We start from the raw sequence: 23753 nt of genomic DNA, 5'->3' as shown, positions 1-23753 counted from the left end.
AATTTAAAAATGAAAAAAAGAAGAAATGGATGTAAAAGAAAAGGAGCATGTCCTCCAAACAACTGCTGAGAGTCAAAAATCCTTGATGACTTACTTCCAGTCCTTCAGACTTTGACCTTCTGGTGACTTCTTTGTACAGATAGAGGGATTCCACTCTGGGGGCATCACTCAGAGTGGGGGTACAACCTGCACCACTAGGCTCTTTGATGCTGTGCCTTTTATCATACCCCAAGTTTCAAGACCACATTTTTGTCTGTTTTGCAACAGGGTTGGTAGGAAGCTGATTTCCCCATGACTTACCCAGAAAGTCCATGTTTCTAACGTTTGAGGCAAAATGATTTGTATCATGGAGATCAATTTTTAACTGCAGATGCTGAATGACTATAAAGTTATTGAAAACATTTTAACTAGTAAAGGTTAATGTAAAAACATTACTGATTGTTTTTACTAAATGTTTGATTTTGAATATGACTTTACTAGGGAACTTGAGCACTGTGATGGGACACAAATTTAACCAATAAAGATACAAAATTAGGCTATTGAACTAACTCTTTCTATTTATACCCATTGCCTCAGGAAATTATCTGAAGCAAAGCACTTTTTATGGATTGGAGCGAGGAGCTGTAGGGTGGAGGGCTGAACAAGTAGCCTCTCTTCTCTCAGCTCTAAGAAAGTTGTTATTGTATAGGTCACATTTCTGTATGTATCTAATTAACACTGAACTGTTCCATATATCTAGAAGGGCATGAAAACACACACAAAAAGAGCAACATAGCAATGTCTTTCTCCCTAAATGTACAAACTTGCATAATGATCATGTTTGTGCGAGAGTAGCCAGAGTTTCTGATTTCTCTGCTTCTAAAAATATCCATTGCATTAAATTCCAAAGGTCAGCCTTGGTCTCATTTGGAATGTTGCAAGCCAAAGACTCTCCAGTGATACCCAAGGAGCAGGATGGAGGATAACTTCAGCCATTAAACCACCATCCAGGGCACGTTCATATTGCAAAGCTACAAATGGAAAATGTATGTGCAGAAAGCAGTGTTTTTACAGGCATTGTCCGTATGCTGCAAATCTCTCTTGGCTGAAGCTCCTTGACTGTATATGCTCAACGCCCTTCCGATCTTTAATAATCTGAAATGTGTGAAACAGCATTAAGACCAGAGCAAGAGCAACAATTTTGCAGCTTTCAGAGTGTTGAAACACAATTTTATCAATCAAATGGTAGTTTGGATTTAAATCACAGCTACCTTTTAGTGTACAGTATTCAACCAAGGAATTGTTTCATACTAGACAGACCTTTTGCATGTCCATTTCTGATTATCCAAAGTTTTCTAGGCAAAGAAAATCAGAAACCCTTGTTGCTGTATACAAAATATTGTCTATTCCATTTTGCCCTCTAGGAGTGCACTGAAATGCCGCATTTTAGATGATATTGCCCCCTAGTGGCCACCTCAGGCAATAGCTCCCCCATTGCTATATTGCAGCCAGTGGGAACCAGCCAGTGCCTCTAAGTAAATTCCAAGACCAGAGTGACTGAAATGTCTGATTATAACACTACAAGGAAGGGGGGGAAGGGTTGGATGGAGAGGACTGAGATATCTCTATATCAAAAAGGTGCAGTGGAGAAATTTCAATGAAGAAGGGACCTTGGAAGTCTTCTAGTCAAATCCCCTGCTCAAGCTGGAGACCCTATACAATTTGAGCAAGCGCTGTCTCTTCATAAAAACCTCCAGTGACGAAGCACCCACAATTTCTGAAGGCAAGCAGTTCCACTGGTTGTCCTCACTGTTAGGAAGTTTCTCCTTAATTCCAGGTTGCTTCTCTCCTTGATTAGTTTCCATCCATTGTTTTTTGTCCTGCCTTCCGGTGCTTTGGTAAACAAGTTGACCCTTCCTCTTGTGTTCAGCCCCTCAAATACTGGGATACTGCCAGCATGTCACCCCTACTCCTTTTTTTCTCTAGACTAGCCAAATCCAAATCCTGCAACCGTTCTTCATATTGTTTTAGTCTTCAGACTTTTAACCATCCTTGTTGCTCTTCTCTGCACTTTTTCCAGTCTCAACATCTTTTTTTGTAATATGGTGACCAAAACTGGTGCTGTATTCCAGGTGTGGTCTTCATGTGATTTTGGTTCTATGCCTGTTTATACAACCAAGGATTGTATTAGCCTTTTTGTCTGCTGCTGCACACTGCTGACTCATGTTTAAGTGTCCACTGAGACTCCAAGGTCCTTCTCACAGTTTCTGTTTTTTAATCAGGTTTCGCCTAATCTGTACTTGTATCTTTGGTTTTTCCTGCCTAAGTGTAAAACCTTGCTTTTCTCCACATTAAATTTCATTTTGTTGGTTAAGTCTGTCGAGATCTTTTTGGATCCTGAGCTTGTCTTCTGCAGTGTTGGCTATTCCATGAAAACAGAATTAAAATGCTTAAGATAGAAAGCTGTTGTGCGTATATTGCTGTAGATTTCTTGATGCATGCTTGTTGTTAATACAGAACTGTTGGGACATCCTAATGCTCTGGCAGGGAGGTAGTGAACTTAATGAATGGGGACACAGAACTTCAAGAAAAGCCATTTCTGGTGATTGAACAGACTGACCAGTAGGCCAATTTGTCTTAATGGGTTCATGAGAAGCTAATTTTTAAATTATTTTAAACAAGTAATTTTTAGAGCCGAGGTGGCGCAGTGGTTAAATGCAGCACTGCAGGCTACTTCAGCTGACTGCAGTTGTGCAGTTCGGCTGTTCAAATCTCACCGGCTCAGGGTTGACTCAGCCTTCCATCCTTCCGAGGTGGGTAAAATGAGGATCTGGATTGTTGTTGGGGGCAATATGCTGACTCTGTAAACCGCTTAGAGAGGGCTGAAAGCCCTATGAAGCAGTATATAAGTCTAACTGCTATTGCTATTGCTATTAATAATTAATACTATTCATGCAAGATTCTATATTTCATGCGTATAGAAAAAAAATCAGTGTACATGGGCAATGAGCATAGAGAAACACAAAGTGGGGAAGTGCCTATGGCGCCAACTCCTAATGTTGCCATAGTGAGAGAAGGGGTCGATACTCATGAATCAATTACGGCATTTTTAGGAAACCTGACATGGAGATTCTCACTCATCTAAGTCATGGTTGTCCCAAAGGTGCTGTTTAAAAGGATTTTCTTAGTTCTTCTTCAGCAGAACTGAAGAAGCTTCTTGGATGAGAAGGGGAAAAAAACCCAAGAAAATCCAGCTGTTTTCTGAATAAGTGTTAAGTCCCTTTGTTTTCTGAACAAAGGGAATTACACTTGGGGATTTTTGTAATCCCAAAGTGTAATTCCCAAACACTTTGGGTTTACAAAGTGGGGATTGTGGATCTTGTGTCCTCTCTGCCATTACTGATTTCAAGCGGAGAATAGAAGAAACGATGCAGGTATACAATGTATGCATAGGTGTACAAATGATACAGGTACAGAATTAATATTTTGCTGACTATTTTTAAAGAGATATTTCTCCCATGCCAGCATGGTGGGATGCAAGACCAACAGACTCAGCGTTGATTTTTGATTTGTTGATTTTCTGAAACAAAATAAGATCTCATAGAAGCCCAGGTGTTTTATTATTCCAAAACCAGTACCTGGAGTTCTTGGGGTTTAATAGACCATAACTTTACTAAGCAATTTTTCAACGTTTTATGCTATGGCTTCCTGGAATCATGTTTCTTTAGAACATTGTGGTACAAGTTTTATTACCTATTGCACAATGTTTTCATCCTATCATTTTCTAAAAGGCAGCATGTGTTCCTTGTTCTGCTGAAAAGAGTTCTATAGCAAATGTGCTGTGTCTTATTGATCATCCAGTGATTAACTTCCCAATTCTGGGGGCAAGAAAATACACTGTGCTGTCTGGGCTTGTCAGAGTTTTGGTTAGGATTCTGCGTTTTCTGAGATCGGAATTGTTCCTCTCCTTAAAAAATCCCTCATCCACTTGACTGATGCCACATTGCATGAAGCATGCTATTACAAATCTGTATCAACATCATCAAAGGTTTAGCTATACGGTGCAACAAAAACATTCGACAATAGTAAGATTCTTAGCAGAAATCTGCTTTTATAGTATATGGAAATAAAGAATCTGAATGAATACAACTTACTTCCCATTCACCAGCATTTTAATCATTTTACCAACCACGGTTTCCAGTTCATTCAGCAACAAAAGTCTATTACTATTTTATTACTGTTTTCATATTTCACTGCCTTTAGAATGAGATAACGGGCCCAAGAGTTCTTTCCATTGTATCAATTCATATTCGCTTATGTGGGGGATTCATGTTAATGCACTGAGTATAAAGAGAATTGGGAAAAATCATACACTGCAGGAAAAGCACTGAATTCTCTCCCCACCCCCACCCTGCAAGTGTTTCTCTGCAGCAGCCTATCTCATAAGGCCTTTACAATTTGACACTGAAAAGCAAACCAGTGGTGGCTGATGATGACAGAGACATCTGCACACAAAAGTGAACATTTGTTTAAATTAGCCAGCAAAAGGTAGAATTTAAACCCCCTAAAGAGCTAAAATGGTTAACTGAAGAGTGTGAGTTTGTTTTCAAACATGCGATTTGATGAGTCTGGATAGAGAGCTGAATCTGTCTGTGGTTAGCAGGCGGCCACGTGTAAACAGTTTCCAGATGGCAATTGAGAAGAAGATGCTAGCATCCTGCCCTTTACTTTCCTACTCTCCCAGGAACCCACCAATCAGCTCTTTGGCAGGATGCAAGGAGGTGCTGTCAGGCTGCGCCAGTGCTTTTTGGGCTGGCCCTGGCCATTTGGCCACAGGGCACAACCATGATAGTACTATAGCTGGGTAGAGTATTTACTTACTTATTTATATTTTACATTTCTGAACCGTTCACCTCCCTCAAAGAGGGAATAGCCAGAGGTATTATCATGCAGTACAAACATACCCTCTTTTTCCACACAATGGGCTAGGGAAGGCCGTGTCACACATGTTTTTTATGTCTACATAGATGCTTACACACAAATCCTGGGAACCTTAGAGAAGAATTAGTTTCGCAGCCAGGGTGTGAAGAATAGAGAACTGATGATGAAGCATCGGCTGGATAGGTTTATGGCTGCTCCCACATCATTTGGGGATTTTTCTCAAGACCATGATCTAACAATGCTAAACTTGAAGGGGATGACATTGGAAAACTGGCTCTGGAGTTTGTAGGGCTTTCTATGAAGTTAGTAAACATGGAACAAAATAAGAGAGAGAGTTAGAGTTGCTATGCAGCTGTTTGGGAACCCTGGCTCTGGCTGCAGTCTTTTGCTCACACACTTACGTAAGGCACAAAAACTTGAAGATGTCTGTTTCAGAACCAGTTTGGCTCCACATGAAAAAAAAACAACTAAGTTCACAAAGCAGAGGCTTTTCTGCCTGTCAAACATCCACAGTTTAATAATGTTGTCCTGCTTTCCATAGGTTATGCTGTTTGCAAATAAACTTGCAAACATACCAGAAGAAAAATGCACAGATGCAGTTCACATCTTAAAGAATGGAAGGAATAACTTCTCTGTTCTGAGAAAGAACACAAATTATAAACTCAGCACTCACTTTTCAAATATCCAGAGATGTGTGGCTGACTTTTCCCAAAATATATCTTAGAAAATAAGTGCCATTTCCTGTCTTCATAAGCTCTGTAACAGAATAAAATGCCCTCTCTTATGCAAGAACCAAAGCCTGCATTAGGGGGGCAGAATATTCTAAGCAACATCGTTGCTTAGAATCATGTACCATTTTGTCACTTTAAGCCCAAGTTGTCTAGGGCAGCTTTCACACTAGAAAGGGGAAGGGAAAAGATGAAAGAAATGATTAAAGAATCTTCAAACTCTGAACTAGCCACTCTCCCCATCTTATCCCTGAGACCACAAACCAGATTGAGCTTCCTTCTTCCCCTAAGACAAGAGCCATCACTTCACTGAGCGTCTTCAGCCTAAAGCTCCTTCAGGGCTTTGCTATATTTTTGTCTTTCCTCTCAGGAAAGTTGCTGTCATAGACCTGGGAGCAACGAAGGGTCAAGTTGTGGTCTAGTAGTGAAGGCACCAAACTATAAACCAGGAGACCAGTGGTGTGATTCAACCAGTCCGACAACCGGTTCACTGAGTGCGTACTTTGCTAAAGGACTTGCCTTCTACTGCAGCTGAGGCGCACCAAAACAGCAGAGGAATGGGAATCAGCTCTGCCGCGCCTATCAACCGGGCTAAAAAACAAGGAAATATAGGTGAGTATAGCCCAGGGATGGTGGGTGGGACCAGGCCCATTTGAAGGTTGGAGCGAACCGGTTCTCTCGCAGCTGATCTTCACAGCTACTGGTTCCCCCGAACCGTAGAATCCCACCCCTGCAGGAGACTCCGAGTTCTAATCCCTCTTTAGGCATGAAAACTGGCTGGGTAATTTAGGCCACTCTTTCTCAGCCTCACACCCCCCCCCCACAAGGTTGTTGTGGGGAGGTGTATTAGGTATGTTCAGTCCCTTGAGTTACTTATAAAAATAAGGGGGATCATTTTTTTTAAAAGTCTCAACAGTGAGAAAAGTTTTCAGCTGAGCTGGCTTCACAGCATTTTTACAAGACATTTCTTAAAAGATCTTAATTCTCAATGCCTTCCCACCTTCTGCCTTTGAGGACAGACCAAACCTAGATCAGCTACAATTGTCTCCACCACTCATGATCCTGGGAATGATGAACTGCAGCCACTAGTGGCAAAGGGTCTGTTGTGTGGCAGAAATGGGAAGGGTTTCTTCCAGAAGTGACACACACACACACACACACATACTCTCCAAGCCGTGCTCTAAAAAAAATCAATACATGTGAGGGAAAGATTTGTTAATCAGTCTTCTTTTGGACCCTCAAAACAGAGGACTGTAACATACAGTAGAGCACAAACTGAAGTAATGAAAGATGGTAGCTACTTTTTCTTGGATTCAGTTCAACCCCACCAATCTTTTAACTTCCCAATATACAGGAGCTGCAAGTTCTCTGGCTTTCTCTGCTCCGGATGACAGAACCTCTTCCAGGTAAGATTTGTCTTCTTTTAATCTCTTAAACTCATTCCTAACGGGTGCAAGTTTTTCGATGACCGCTTCAGCCACCATTGCCTTGTAATGGGCCGTATCCAGGCCAATGCTCTGCTGTACCACTTCCTCTGTGCTGAGTCCTGTTGCAGCAGAGTGAATAGCCACAAGATTGGAGACTCCCAGGCGGTGTTCGGGATCATAGGTCACTTCAGAGGTAAAGTCTGTGACAGCCTTGCGAAATTTCAGCTTGATCTCCTCAGGACTATCGGTGATGCACACCGTGGCTAATTTATGAGGGTCTGATTTTGACATCTTCGATGTGGGATCTCTGAGGGACTTCACTTTTTTGGATGAGGCTATAATCAAAAGCAAAGAGGAAATTACAACCTGTACATAATATAGGAAAAGAGCCATGTTAGTCTAGTATAGCCCAAAATCAGAAAGAGTCTGGCAGCATCTTTTTAAAATTCACCAATTTTTATTTTAAATTTTGTGAGCTGCAAGTCACTTCATCAGATGCAGAGTGATTTGATGGACATGCGATGCAGAGTATCAAACTACCCTCTAGATCTGACAGGCAGCCTTTCATATAGCTTTTGTGGCCTTACACATATTTTCCCAGTTGGAATGATGACATATGTTTGTTTCAGACTGCCAAAAAGCTTCATTGTTGAATTTTCTTTTCTTTGATAGTTGCCCAACCTCCTCCTCCCATCCAAAACATATTGATATTATTCAACCAGTGCCTCGTTGTGCTTTTCACTATTCTTATTACTCACTTAGAAGGGCTTTGGGTACTGGAAAGAACTCCCCATACTTCTTATTGAAGTGGCGGGCTGTATCTTGAGTCAGCTCCAAGTGGAGGATTTGATCTTCTCCAACAGGAACATGTGTTGACCTTTCAAATGAAAAAGGAAACTCTGCCATCTTATCTGCTTATTTCAAACTCCTTCAGAAAACTGAAGAATGAGTGCTAAATAGAGCAATTAGATTTGCTGGTCATTTACGGAAGCTGGAGCAGAAGGAAATTTTATTCTCCTTCCAAGCGTTCAGCAGTATGTTCTCCATAAGATCTGCTACAGAGCAATTAGCACTTCTTAAGGTGGAGGGCAGGGTATCTGTTCCACGGTTGATACCATTTTGTTGGAGGGAGTTAGATGCTCTCAGTAACCCAGCTGTGCCTTTTCTCTGCCACATTATATTACATTCCATCTGCAAATAGGGAAACTGTCATTCTTACTTGTAGAGAAGAATATCTGCCGCTTGAAGGACAGGATAGGTGAAGAGCCCAACAGTTCCTCCACTTGTCTGACTGGCCTTTTTAAGCTAGTGGTAGAAAAATATATAACATTGATTAATCTCTTTATTATTTGAATAAAGTAGTCAAAATTAGGCTAGGTTGTTTTTCCATAAACCTAGAAATTGCTTGCTTGCTTGCTTGCTTGCTTATTTATTTATTTATTTATTTATAGAGAATCAGAAAGTCACTTAAGCAAATTCTTTAAAGGAGCAGCCTACAAAAAGTGCAATTAAAAAAACCTGAAAAATAGAGGATTCAAATATTTAGTGATCTCAGCGATATCATCAAGCTTTCCCACTTCTTCTTTATGTTTATGCACAGTCAGAAGAATGGGCTATTGAGGTGATGGAGAAGAACTTTCCTAGATAGCTCACCTCTGTCTTCTCAATGGAATCTTACCTTCCACTGGGGAAAATGTTCCAGACGTGGGATGCCTATCAAACACCCTAAGACCCAGCTAAGCTGAGAGTGTTCAGGCACCTGAAATAAATGAAATATGAAAATAAGTACATTGTGTTTTTAATAAAAACTCAGCACCAATTGGAAGATATCCTTCCAAATAAAGGCAAGGATTGTTTGTGTGTATATGTGTGTGTGTGTATGTTTGTTTATTTAATGTATTGGGTTATTTTAGCTCCCAAAAATATATTCTAGGTTCAACTTGCTGACTTGGCCTACTTGTATATCACACCAAAATTAGTAAAAATACTTTTTCACTTTAAATAACGTATTTTTTGCACTATAAGACGCACTTATAGAGTGAATATTGCAGTGGGGGTAGGGGGGTTAGTGCAGTGTCGTCGAATGGAGCACGAATCGCAGCCATCAAATGGAGGCGATCAGCGGCCATCCCCACACCTAGAACAGCTGATTGGCAGTATTCCAGGAGGCCGATCCAACTGCCAATCAGCTGCAGCGAAGGCTCCAGTGTTCCCCAACGGCGGCAGCAGCTCAGTTCAATTGACCAGTGGTGGGTACAATGGAACGGAGCCCTGATGAGCCACTAGTTTTGAGACTGTTTCTTGATTATTTGTCTTCCAGGAGAAATAACCCTAGCTTTTTTCTTTGATGGTCAACGTTATTTGACCAATGTCTTTCCTTTATCTTTGGATTCTGACTGTAAATTCTTATATATGCTGGTACGTTTTGTTTTCTGTGGGTTACTGTTAATCTAATCTTCCTTGGATAGTTTTCTAAGAAACTACATTTTTAAAATAAACTGATTGTTGTATTAATGTTGAATGATTTCACATATGTATCCCTCTGGCAGCTTTTCCAGATTTTTCCCTTTTTAACTCAGCCAATGAGATTCAGAGCCAAATAGCAGTTCCAGATCACTCTGATCCAAACTACCAAAAAATCTATGGATAATAGAAACAATGAAACAGTTAAATCAAAGCTCTGATTATTGGCAATACATTGCCAGACTTTATTCAAAAGACAGTTATTAATGGCCAGAAAAATAGTATTAGCTTGTGGCAGCAAATTAAAGCAAAATTCTTCCGCTCTGTTTTTGGAAAGTGACACTCTTCAGCTGGAGAACCACATTTGTGTCAATTTGAATCTGCAATCAAAAGCAGGAGCTCAAACAGTAGCTCTGTGGAACTGAGTGCGGAATCTGTCATTCTGTGTTCAAGAGCATTTTTGGTTCTGTCTTATGTCAGTACAGAACTGTTAATTCTGAAAAACAAAAAAAAATCTGGCACATTAATTCTAAGAAAAAGAACCATTTCATTCCTTGTAAAAACCATTGAAAGAGCAAAGAATATTAATATCAAATAAAGAAGATGCTATCTGACTTAAACATATACTCTACTAAACATATTTTAGCCAGGTTGTTATTAGAATGTTTTTGTTAAATGTTTTGCCTCCCACTGGTTCTTTTCTCTCTTCTCTTATGCAACAGTGTTAATTTGAAATCAAATATTCCGAAAGGTTCTCTTCTGATATATTCTAGTTCTTTTTTTATGTTTGCCATTTCTCTTGGGAGAATCTTAATTCTTTTAACTATTGCAGCTGGTCTTGGGTTTTTGTTTTGTTTTGATGAAGCTGTTGGAATGCCACATTAGGGACAAGGCTTATTACTGCTGGAACTATCTTTGCTTTCTTTTGCCAAAGTCATTCTGCTTCTTTTTGCAAATCTTCATTTTTTTAGATTTTCTCCAGTTCTTTCTCTTCTATTATGCTGCCTCCCAGTACTGTCACATCCACTCTCCAAACTTTTTTTTGTCTTTCTTCTTCATTAAATAAACATTAGGACCCGTTAAAATTTCAATATGTCCCAAATGAAAAAAGCTTTTCATAGAGAGAGAGAGTTTGGAAAACTTTTTCATGCAAGATGCCTATTTTTCATACACGCTTCTGCCTTGACTTGCCAAATTGCATACCTTTGGGCATTTCAAATGTGGCACTGAAAAGAAAGCACTGGGAGCCTTGCGTTTGTAGTGGCAATAAATGGAACACCAGATCAGCAGGTTCTGTGGCCACTTGGGTCAGCCTCCTGCTGGTAAGGACAAACTAAAGCCAGAACAATAAATTCAGGTACCCCAATGCAGGTATTTTGCAAATTATTTCACTGGCACAAAACATTCATGTTCATTCTGTACCTATTTACTTAGGGCAGAACCCTACCATTAAATCAATGTTAATAAGGATCATCTGCTTTGAGGGAGGGAAGGGGCAGAAAATAAGCAAATGAAAATATTACTGTGTTACTTAAATGCAAGATTGCAATCGAGAAGCATGCTCGCAGTCTTCAGTATAATTGGTTATGTTCCACACTGTGTTGCACTTAGCTTCTGTTCATACATTGCATTAAATCATGTAGTTTATTTGGTTCTGGCTTATCGTATTATATAATTAGTGGTTTATGGCTCCATGTGTTATATAAACTGAATCCCCCTGCAACCTATTCAACAAATCTTGTAGCAATCACGAATTAGCAAAGAATGTGTTTCACTTTTAAGCTTCCCACCCTCCGCGTGTCTGTTCTCTTCACACGCTCGAGGTTCTCATTCCTCGAACTCTGCCTGAATGGTGCAGAACCTTCTCTTTAAAAATGTTACTCCAGAGTTCATAAACAATGCAAAATTATTTTAAATTCTCCCTCCTGCCTTTGCTGCTGTTATTGTCAGCACCAATTATTTTCTCTCCAGTTCCCAGAGATGCTGATGCTATGCTAAAGCTACAACCATCAGACACTTCCTATTCCTTCTTTGGACCATTGCAATTTAACACCAGAATGGAACTCCTTCCTCTTCCTTACAGAAACTCTTCCTCCACACTGCGGTGCAAGTACTCAAACCATAAAAACTCAGCTTCATAATACATTTTTTCTTCTATTCTCACTTCCCCATTTAATTCTGTAATGTACACCAGGGCTATAAAGGAAACAAGATGAAGATTCTGAGGCATAGCCACTTGCTCTTTCATTCCAAAGATTGTAACTGGCCAAAATGTTTATCCTTTGTAAGTGAGCCCAGAAGCAGCTCTTCTAAAAGGCTGATAATCTTTCCTGTCCATTGTCCATCTGTACTATTCAAAATAAGCTTTGAATATTGGTGTAGATATGTGGGCAACAGCATAAAGACACACACACACACACACACACACACACACACACACACACACACACACAGAGTATGTTCTAGAAAAACCATGCAGAAACCTCCAGAGGAAGAGGCTGACCTGGGACTGCTGGAAAAGGAAGCATCTTTGTGGGTTTATACCGCAGGCCAGGAGAACAGCAGTGATGTCTAGGATGCTTTCACGTAAAACAGCCGGCTCTCTTGGTATGGTGAGGGAGTGGAGGTCCACAATGCTGTATAATACAGAACTACATTCTTCCTGTAGCTTCACCCAGCTTGTGATGACTCCAAAATAATTCCCCAGGTGAGGAATCCCGGTTGGCTGAATTCCTGAGAATATTCTTTTCAGACCTTTGTTCTGTAAGAAAACCATAACCATAGGTTTAGATATAAGTAAATTATCACGGACAACTCACATATAGTTCATGCAGGTATGCTCTTCTTCCCACAAAGCTCAGATGAATCCAACAAGTTTGGGAAGCAGCACAACTAAGGTCACAATGGCTGCCCATTAAATACCACTTTATACTAAAAGGTTGTATAGAGTCCTGATGGCGCAGTGGTTGGAATGCAGTATTGCAGTCTTCTAACTTTGCCCACTGCCAGGAGTTTAGTTCTGATGGGGTTCAAGCCTTCCATATTTCCGATGTTGGTAAAATGAGGACCCAGATTGTTGGGGGCAATATGCTAACTCTGTAAACCACTCAGAGAGGGCTGTAAAGCACTATGAAGCAGTATATAAATCTAAGTGCTATTGCTATTGCTATAGTATTTTTTATGCTACTCTCACAAACAGCTTCAATCTAAGCTTTTCCAGCAAAATAAACAAAATTCATACAATAATTAATCCAAATATTATCTAGTCACTGCTTTCATTTTGATCTGAAAGAAAGGTGATGGAAGAGCAAATCTACGATTTTTCCCTATTCAGTATCTTTACATTAAGTCGCCTAATTCTAGAGGCAATTTTTCTTTTATTGTTCTGTGTATTATGAAAGACAATAACACTGCGGTATAAAGTAACAATGGGCACATAGCTTATAAGAGAAAATGAAAATGAAGTTACTGTATGTACTAGTGCACTGTATTTTTCTTTAGTGACAGAATGGAGTGAAAAATAGATGAGACTGGGAACAAAATCCCAAGCTCCCATTGCACAATACATAGTCACACATTCTTTACTGTAGCATCATCCTATCAACTTCTAGTTATTCAATTTCTTTTTCCTAACCGTCTCATTCTCTGGTTACCTGGATGTCTTTTATGCATTACCCATCCACTGATTTGAGAGAAAAGCATGCTTGTGGATACAAAATGGAAAGCCTAAAATAGGATTGTCTAAACAGAACTGGATTATTCAGCAAGCTTCGAAAAAGAACCTGGGCTGTAACATGGGTATTAGGCTATTTAAGGAATCGGTTGAAATCATCAATCATCAGTAAAGGTCTGACAGTTCCATCTCTCAAGAGTAAAGCTACTTCCTGGGTGGTCGCTTTAACTTTACCTTCCATATTAAATGATGAAGCAAATTTCACATTCACATTAAATGATCACTTCTGCTGAAAAAGTTATTTAATGCTGAAAAATACACAGGGAAGACTAGAAATGCACTATAAGCTAAAAAAAGGCCCTTGCTTCCAAAATCTGCATCCTGGTGCCAAGCTCACCACTTCCAGTAGTGATAGAATTTTTTAAAACCTCACATTCTTTTAGGTTTTAGGATACAGGTTTGCTCTTTAAAAAACTCCAGGGATTCCATTCATCCAGAAGAATTTGTTTTTACTTCCTTTTTTTTTGAACCAATGCCATATCATGGGGTACTTTTGAAACTCAGCTCCATTTCAAAATTTATGTGGCACAGTGATGTGTTGTTGGAGACCCCATAGCTAAATATAAGGCCCATGTTTTTCTTTTTTTTTTTAAAAATAATCAATCCAAGGCATGTTAATAAATAAAAGTTGTAATAAAAGACATTCAGAGGTACCATGGCAGGGAAGGCTCCTCTCCAAGATAGACTGGATAGCTTGGTGAGATAAGTGTTGTGTACGTGGATTGATATCAACCTCAGAATAGGGCACCTTCAATTTGTGTCCTCTTTTTTTTAAAAATAAAAAATAAAAAAAGAAAGGTCACTTCTGTGTTTTAACAAAAACCTGAACAGGCAGGCAGGGAAAATGGTTCATTAAACATGTAGGCTAGCCACACCGTAGCTAATTTTTTAAACATCTATTTTAACAACATAAAAAAGATTAAGGATAGATCATATTACATGCAGAATTAAAAACTCTTAATATAATGAGACCCATTATGGATACCTCAACAATGAAACATATTGATAATCTGGAGAGAGTTCAGAGAGAAACCAAGATGATTAAACGCCTGGGAACAACTAAGTTCTGGGAGAAAAGATTAAAACAATTACATATGTAGGGCTTAGTTAAATTACAACATCTTAGGAAGCTTGCTTTATCCCCCCCTTCCCCTCCCAGCCTCTAAGGCTGACCAGTCTCTCAGCAATCCAGGCTGTCAGAATTTGATCTATTGCACTTAAACATCCTATATACCTCCAAATCAACTGGAAATATTTTTATTTTAAATATTTTCCATGTGCCAGTGTTTAAGGCTGGGAAGAGGTGAACGTATCACTAGGACTTCTAATAAGAATCCCATTTTCCTCCAAATTACAATCACTGCCTCCCCTCAGCCCTTCTCAGAGCTTGGAATCTCAAGTGTCACCCAAAGGCTACAGCAGACAATTCTGATGAGCATAAATGGCTTTAAGAGGCTATTCCCCATTTCCAAGACATCTGCAGCAAAGGTGTCTCTACCCAGCTTTGAATTTTGGGTGGAAGAAATTTACTAATAGGAGAGAATTGCAAGCAAGGCTCCACGGCTGCATTTAAAACTATTTCAGAAAAAGAGAGAGGAGGAAGAAATTACTCTTGTTTTAAACTTAATTTGTTAATAAACCATACCACTAAAACAATCATGATGAAACTTTTTAAAGAAACAGATTAAATTAAACCAAGTGATTAACAGCATAGTTTTATTTACGTTTATTCAGGAGTTCAATTTCATTTGAATTATATAGATTTGCAGATACAGAGATCACCTGCAAGTCATCCAGCCGGAATGGACTTCGATAACAATCTGAGAATATATACTTCCAAGTATTGTACTACCTCCTGAGGAAAATACTTAGCTAAAAGTACTATAACTAGAATTTCAACAAAATTTAAGAAAGAAGCACATTTAAAATTTTAAAGATGATTAATACTGATTACAGAACAGTGAAGATACTCTCAAGGATATGGGCACAACAGGATAATATTTGGTTCGTAATTCTGCCTTCGAAACAAAAGTTTAAGGCAGAATACAGCATGATCCCTCATCTCATTACTTCCAAACAACAACTCCCCCCCCCTTTTGAGGTAGTAACCAAGGGAACTTGTAAGGTTGGGACTAGACTTGAATGGGAAGTCTCCCCGTTCCTAGTCCAATACCTTAACCTGATTCTCAATTACTGAAAAAGGAGTGACATCGGCAGTTAAATAAATTGTCTGTTATGATAGTAAAACAAGAAGGATGTATGTGGCTAATGTTTTTGATGAACTAAGTCAGCGGTGTCAAACTCGCGATGACACGTGATGTATCACAACCCCCCCTTTGCTAAACGGGGGGGGGGGCGTGGTCAGTACATGACACATCCGCCCCTCAGGCCACGAGTTTGACATCCCTGAACTAAGTGATGAGATGATGAAGTTTGCTCTTATGCTGTTCGTAACATTTCTTCTTAAGCGGTATATAATTATTGTACGGTGTTTTTATTTTTGATTCTTCATTAGTGAAAGATTCAGGCAGCATAAACCATTTCAGTTTACTGAGAGGAATAAAAGAGAATTCTTGAAACCATGGTACTAAAGCCATACCTAGTTGATTGGTCTTCTATAAGCATTGTTCACTGTTTATCCACCCAGCAAGAGTCAGAAGGCAGCCTAGCAGGGAGTTCAGCTTGGTGTCATGAAATCATGGAGCTGGAATGTGCTTCACTAAAATGTTGAGGTCAGGCATCAGAGCTGTATACTCAAAAGATTTGGAGTCAGTAAAGGATTAGAAAGAGAAAGAAAGTGAGGAACTCCCTTTGGAAGGAAACATAAACTGCAAGAAATGCAAATTCAGACTAGAGCCATTTTTACATGGGAAAATGTCTCAATGCAATTTAGATTCTGAGCAGAGTTGCTTGGGCCTTTGGTACAGAGTGGAGAGACAGACATAGGTTGTACGGATTTGTAAAAGATTAATCACTGTTCCAGCAGTTTTATATCAATACCTTTCACTGTATCTCTTCATAACTTTCTATCCTTACAATCAACTGGCTTCCACAATGTTTTTATCTGGTAGACACATTGCTTTTTTTCTTTCCTCTTCTCACCTCTTTTTCCAAGTTCAGCTCCATCACTTTCCTACTCCTCTCATGACCTATTCACTCTGCCTTTATGCATTTGTTTTGCAATTCAGCCCTCCTGCATTCTCTCCATATCACATTATTTTGACAAAGTTTTACACTAGATCACCATATCATCCACAATCTTTCTATCAGCACCTGTGTAGCTAAAAAAAAGTCTCCATTCATTTTTCTATGTGTATACCAAGAATACGAAATACCTAATTTACAATCATTCCCTGCATTTTCTCCATCAAACCCAATTATTTTACTATTGATATATTACTATATTTTTCCGATCTATGTTCCTTGATATAAAATTAATTGCAAATTATTTGGATTCTCAGCCAAAACAGAGAATTTGGGTACATGCCAAAATACATTCACATTCATATCCCCAAACAACACCCACTCTAAAATCACTATAAGCATTCCATACATTAATTCATAAGTAAATTAAACACCCAAAGAGGCATTACACAGTCTTGCCTTAGTTTCTATTTAGTGTTGACCATTTCCTAAGCATGTCAATTATACTTGTATACACTTTTTTTCTGTTTTTACCATATTCAGCAACCAACTTTCATCTCCATATTCACTTCAAATATTCCATACTTCAGTCTTATATACACTTTATATTCTTTGTCCAAATGAACAAACGTACCATAACATATTTTCACTTACATATATTCTTAATGACTTGCTGAAGAACAAAAATCTAATCTACATTTTCCAATTTTTTACCCTATTTTCATTTCTTGTTCCCCTGGACTCCAATATACATTATTTCAATTATTTGACATGTCAATCACATCCCAATCACAATAGCCTTTCTATTAATTAAATAATTCTAAAAACACTTACTGAAATTATGTTATTATTAGGTAAATGCTTTATGTCCTTGCGGTTAAAATATGAAGAAGAATACCAACCACTCAAAGAGTTGTTCTATGAGGGAGATGGGTGGTATCTATATGATATGTAAGTAAAGAAGTAAGCATTACTGTGTCTGTCCATCCCTCCATCCCATCCCATCCATTGCTATCTGTCTATCACTCTGTTTGTCTGTCTGTCTGTCTATTTCTGTCTGTCTGTGTCTGTCTATCTCTACAGCCACCCATTTCAACAAGAAACTCTAGTCAATGAATATTAATAAAAATAACAACTATTAAAAATATATAGCAGCCAAAAAAAGTATCACAACCAATAATCACTAACCCAGGCAGGAGACAGGCTCCTTTGCACACTTGGGGCCCCAGGGTTTGGCCTAGAACCATGTACGTGGGGCCTTTCCTTTGAAAAATACTAATCAAAATTCTCTATGCCATCACAATTGGCTTGCATTTTGGAATGTTATGCACCCATAATGTGTGCCTGTGGAACATAGCAGGTGAAGAAAGCTAATTCTAAATACAGGTGGTGTGTGCTTATGCATGAATGCATGGGAGTGAGGGACAACACAGGAAGAAGGGAGCGAATCACTGCTGACATCTGTGACAAAGAAGATTGATGGTTTCCCTCTCTAGTTTTCCCCACTGTGAAGGCATACAGGGGGTGGGGAAAGGGATGAAGAAGCCGCTATGAAGCTGCTCTGCTGGCAGTACAGCAAACTGTTTCTCTTAGACCATTTGAACACTGATTAATGAGGTAGAAGCAGCAGCCCAGGAAACAGAAAAATCATTCTTAGACTACTCTCTTATTTGTCCTTAACTGTAATTGGAATCACAGAATTCCATATGGTTTTAGTGGTTTCCTGGATATAAACTTAAGCCAATAAAGCAAAGGCAAATCATGAGGACAAACAAGATGTTGGGAACTGTCTTATCTTTAAATAAAGGTACATATTTTTCAAATTGTGCCAAATTGCACATATTTTCCAAATCATGCTTCAAGATAACAACCAGGCTATTAATGCAGTAATAACAATTTTAACTAAATACTATGAAAAAATCCACTTATTTAGCTGAGAGTAGCTGATATTCGTTTCTGGCTGGTAAAAACCCTTTGCCTGGTCATTTTTCTTTTGTTTCCTTTCATTCCTGAAAAAGGAAAATTGCCTAAGTAAATTATCCAAAGAATGAAAAATAACAATGGAGTTTATTATTCGTAAATTACAATGTAATCTATCCAGAAACAGTATTTTTCTTGTGAGACAACATTTAGAAAATCAAAAATATATAATTTATTCATCATTATTACACATAAATAAATAAATAAATAAATATAAACTAACTAGGCATAGAAAAGCATGGCAATTCATGGTTCTTAATCCACTGTTTGAAGAATACTGTAATACATTAAATGAGAAGTCCTTAACAGAGCACATAGAGTAGAACATGCAGTAGTTAGAAACCTTTCACAGTTACATAAATTTTATTTCTTGAACATAATTAAAAATGTAATGCTTTTTTAAAAAATGTAGCAAAGGTGTATGCATATTAAAGATAGTAATTTGTGTAATATAAGATTTAAATTTAGTTAACATAAAAATATTTCTATGAACACATTGTCATAAACTAGAAACTGAGAGCAAACAAAAGTCCAGAAATTTAGGAACAGTTTATCTAATATCTTTACTCATAGTCTCAATATAATCTCTGCCATATAACAGATTATGAATGTGACATGTAAATCAAGAATGATTTAGCAAGTGAAAAACTGAAGTTTAAATAACATGTTTTCTCACCAAGAAACCTTATTATAAAACGTTGTATTTCCACAATAATCCCAATACAGAGGTTTCCATCTTGAACTGCAACTATTACCAACAACGAAGACTTCAACAGAAATTACAGCGTGAACTCCATTTGAGTGGTACTAATTAGTCAAAGGAAAAATGAAAAGTACGGACAATACAGGGATGAGTTCATTGGAGTCATTATCTCTGGTCTCAATCTCATATCCTCCTGCCCCAGGACCAAGGGTTTTTTTGTTGTTGTTGTTTACTCCATGTAATCATGGCATTACTATTTGGTTTCATCTCCAGCCAACAACAGAGGCAGTTAAAAACTAACTAGCTGGGTCAATGTAGAGTGTATTTTGAGAAATGAACAAGCAGGTTTTAGAGCTGGACACACTATCTTTGATTACATCTTAATTGTGCAATATTCTAGCCCAATGAGCATGCGTGTGCGTGCACTACTGGGTGCTAAAGAGGGAGCACTTTGTGTGAGCATGCTTGTCTGGGATGGGACCAGGAAGAGGAGCTGCCCAGATGGCATACATGCACCAGAAAATGAACTTCCAGTTTCCGACATGCACACTGGGCAGCAAGTCTTCTGGTTACTGGCATACATGCACATGCACCAATCAGCTTGCCAGCACGCATGCTTACGCCAGAAAACTGAAGACCAGCTTTTTTGGTCTCCAGCACTGCTGCAAGCACAAAAGCCAGCTGACTGTCAGATGCGCATGCGCGCCAAAAACCCAGAAGAGAAACGGGCAACGCTGCACGTGCCTGGTGACATGGTTCCATGGGCCACATCAGGCATGCGTGCCATTGGTTCGCCATCACGGTTCTAGCACAAATTATTCAATCAAGCCAGGTTCAAAACAACTCCACAATAAAGTTTCATGGCAGCATGTGAGGCATGTATCAACTAAAATCCAACTTGAAGAGGAATAAGAGATATATTTTGGTTCCCCTTTTCTTCAATTTATATATAAAACTGCTTGTGATAAAAATAAGTACCGTAATTTGGATCGGCATCCCCCAAATTTAGCCAAAAAATTTGCTCTAACATACTCTGCTAGAGAGAGGTTTCCTGAGGATGGGGTCCAGCATAAGTCTGAAGGCTAAGAAACCTCTGGTACTGGTGACCAACCCAGATTGGATCCTGTAACATTTCCTGGGACATGTATATTCACCTTCATTCGTCACAATATAGTGCTTTAAGATAGTGCTGCAGACCCTGATTGTTTTGAGGAAGCACTTAAGAACATAAAATATAGAATAATAGGGTTGGAAGCGATCTTGGAGGTCTTCTAATCCTCCTGCTCGAGCAAGAGACCCAATATCATGCAATCTCTTTTTGCAAACCTTCAGTGTTGGAGCACTTGCTTCTAACTTCTGGAGGTGAGCCATTCCACTGATTAAAAAAATTCATTTTAATAAATGAAATAAATAATGACTTAAAATAATTACATTAAAATTAAGGTCTTAATTTTTGCAATGTGACCAAGACTGCATGCCTGGTGGCTAAAAAAAACCTTTAAAAATATTTGGGCATGGTTTTTCATTGTTTTTTCAATTATAGCACATACCAAAACTATAAAATCCAAAATGCCCTAAAATCAGCTTTTCTGGAAGGGCACAGCATATCCCATCACTGTTAAATTTTCATTTGACTAAGGCATATATTCAACTTTTGTTTGGTATTCAGTTGGGACCTTGTAGCTCCTTGGCCCCTCTGGAAAGGATTAAATCCAAATTCTTAAGAATTACTCCAAGTGACTCCATGTGTAACTAATGTGGCACTAAGGAGTGAGAGTGTTTATTCTGATTAAAATAGAACTGGTGCATGGATTTGTATTACTATCCACTGGTTAAAGGTTCTCTCTCCCCCCCCCCCCCAAGTCCCCAGGCTCTTTGTTCACTGCAGATGATTATGAATCAACAGGGAAAAGAATATCCTTTCACACACCATAGCACTCGGTCACTCTGAGAGATAAGATAGGCAGTCCAGAAATATGGAAAATAAATAAATAAAGCTACATTTTGCCTTATGCCCTCTTAGAGGGAAGATTTTAAAATGTTACGCTTCTATAACATCTTTGCTGATGTTCCCTCAAGGAAACAAAACAGTTTCACCAATCCTGTGGTGATGCCTTTTTACACAGCATGGTATACTGAATTAATTACTCCTTTTCCTAGCCATAGTTATATGTGATCGGATAAGGGATCACTAGATCTTTTTACTTGTCAGCTCAGCAAATATCTCCAGAACAACTGACAAACGTCTTACAATTGCTATTGGTGCAAGACAATTAATTGTTTAGCAATCTTGATAATTTGCTTTTCCTAAAATGATTTATTTTTCCTTTTTTAATGCTCTTCACTTTTTCCCTGGTTATTTTAATAAATATACCTTCGTTTGCCTTCCATATTTCATCTTCTTTCCATAAATTTAATTTAAACCATTCTAGTAATACTTTATAACTATTTTGTGATTTCACCTGTTTTTAATCTGACTATTGAACTGCATTTATTATACTATGCTTGATAATGGTCTCTGACCATAAATAACTTTCCTACTCTCCATGCTTAGAGAAGGAATGTTCTACAACTATCTAATATCTCAGTTAGGTAAGAGTCACAAAATTTTGGCTTTTAGACCCCCTATAAACTTTGGCTCCACTTGTAAATTTTAACAAATAAGATGAAAATGGATGATTAATGAATGGAAATCATAAACTGGATTTAATTTTCTTTAGATAATCTGAAATCAAATTTAGAGTTTGTATTCTATTGTTGCTAACATAAAAGGCCAGCCCTGATCTTCCCAAGACGTTGTGCATTATTACTTTATAATGTTAATTATTACAAAGTATTATTATTTACCCTATAAGGCTCAGCAAATTCAAACCACGAAGTACTTCCGGCTGTTCCCATCATTTTACAGATATCCACAGTATCCTTATACTCCCACTACTCATCATGATAACAGACATATACTAATTTTACATTTTTCTATATTATTTTATGATATTATCTTACCATTCATAAAGTTATAAAGTTGACGTTCTGTGCAGCCATAAGCAAAATCCTGACAGCCAAGTAGAGCCAATCAAGCTTGATACAATTTATGTTCAATTATAAATATCCAGCTATTTAATTTTAAAACTTTTGCTGATAACACTTATTATTTTAACTTTCTAAAAAGCACGGTACATATTTTTATTTCACTGCAGACTTGCAGTTTTATTTCTCCATCTTTTAACTCTAAAGTCGTGGTCTTCATCATTTACTGATACCATGGTTATTAATTAGTTATAGTCTCATGAAAGATTGTATCATTATTTCAAGGTATATCAAATCTTTCTGCCAGTAGAGCATTCATGGCAGCTAGTTATCATTAAAAAAATCACAGCAGCACTTAAGATATAATAAACACACTAAATAAATGATACTATGCACTCTAGATTACAGGCAAAAACGCTTCAGCATTCAATCACAACTACAAGAATTGATTTTGTAAAGTGCTAGGGCCAATCAATTTTTCTGGGGGACTAATTATTTTAACATACCTGTACATAAGAAACTAGCATATTGGGAAGAAGACTAGCCTAAAATCTGTATGTGTGTAAATTCCAAACACTAAATTTATTTTTATTTATTAGCTACACTTACAATCTATTTTAATCCCTAGGAGTTTAGGGCTCTATATATCCCACTGTTTCCTTTGCACCGATATCACGGGCTGGCTTAGTCTGAAAGACGAAGATTGGCCCCAAATTACCCAGTAAGTATAGATGGGTTTTTTAATTTTTTTAAAAAACTGAATTCTGTCGAGGTAAGACCAACAGGCTAAAGATACCCGACACTGGTTTCCACTTCACTTGGAAAATGACCAGCAGCCGTATTGCGGGGAGGAACTTGAATACCCGAAGGGGAAAGCAACACTATAGCGCGGTTGCCGTCAAGGCTCCGGAGCTGAATTAAACGACCCAGCGCCACGCTGTCCCGCGTTAACAGGGCGAGGCGACGAAACTCTGATTCAGGATATCATTCTCCTCGTTCGAGGATCGAATCTCCCCCGTTCCTCCCGCCCAGACCCTACGCTCTACCTGCACAAGCTGAAGAGTCCGAAGAGCAGAACTGGGCGCCGCCATGTTGGAAAAAGGGGGGGCTATCACATGATGCCGCGCATGCGCTATGGTCAACGCCCTCTTCGCTCTGCCCCGACTTCCCGAGCGCGTTTCTGCCTCTGGCGCGGAGTTCTGTAAGTTCTTAGACAGTCCTGAAAGGGTCTAATATGCAACACCTAATGGATCATAATAACAAATTCGACCCGCAGCAGAATTTTCCGAAAACTTTTGTTTCCATTTAAAGCCATCCTTGCGCGTTCTCCCTTTCCCTCTGCCGCCTCCTCCCCGCATTGGAGTCTTCGTCCCCTGGTTCTCACGGCCGTCCTTTCCCCGTCTCAACCTTGACCTTTACTCCCCCCACCTTTTCTTAAAGCATTTTGTTTTTAACTTCTGAAAATACTGAAGTTAAAAGAAGAGAGTGACATCTCTCTTCGGCTTGTGATTAATAAACATGAAGAGAATCGAGCTTGCTAGCTAGAAGAGTGCTTCTCGACCTCAGCTGTTTTAAGATGTGTGGACTTCAACCACCAGAATCCCCTGCCAACCATGCTGGCTGGAGAA

At 38.7% G+C, this 23753-nt stretch overlaps 2 protein-coding genes across 2 annotated transcripts in view; one reads left to right on the top strand and one right to left on the bottom strand.

Annotated features, from left to right (window-relative positions):
* Positions 1–6859: 6859 nt before the first annotated feature.
* WARS2 (tryptophanyl tRNA synthetase 2, mitochondrial) lies at positions 6860–23240 on the bottom strand. The gene is made up of 6 exons (XM_014058514.2): positions 23172–23240; positions 12042–12299; positions 8754–8834; positions 8295–8380; positions 7834–7952; positions 6860–7410 (listed from the first exon to the last, which is right to left on the bottom strand). The coding sequence occupies exons 1-6, from the start codon at positions 23214–23216 to the stop codon at positions 6962–6964; spliced, it is 1038 nt and encodes a 345-aa protein (XP_013913989.2). The 5' UTR covers positions 23217–23240; the 3' UTR covers positions 6860–6961.
* A 25-nt stretch (positions 23241–23265) lies between these two features.
* The window catches only part of HAO2 (hydroxyacid oxidase 2), a 113921-nt gene continuing 113433 nt past the window's right edge, over positions 23266–23753 (top strand). Inside the window, exon 1 of the mRNA XM_014058510.2 lies at positions 23266–23326. The gene's annotated coding sequence lies outside the window, so the exon portion shown is untranslated. The remainder of the gene's footprint in view (positions 23327–23753) is intronic.

Source organism: Thamnophis sirtalis, unplaced genomic scaffold, assembly GCF_051295495.1.
Source record: "Thamnophis sirtalis isolate CommonGarterSnake01/CBP01778 unplaced genomic scaffold, rThaSir2_p1.2 scaffold_5, whole genome shotgun sequence".
NCBI classification, from domain to species: domain Eukaryota; kingdom Metazoa; phylum Chordata; class Lepidosauria; order Squamata; family Natricidae; genus Thamnophis; species Thamnophis sirtalis.
This window is presented reverse-complemented; position numbering and strand designations above follow the sequence as displayed.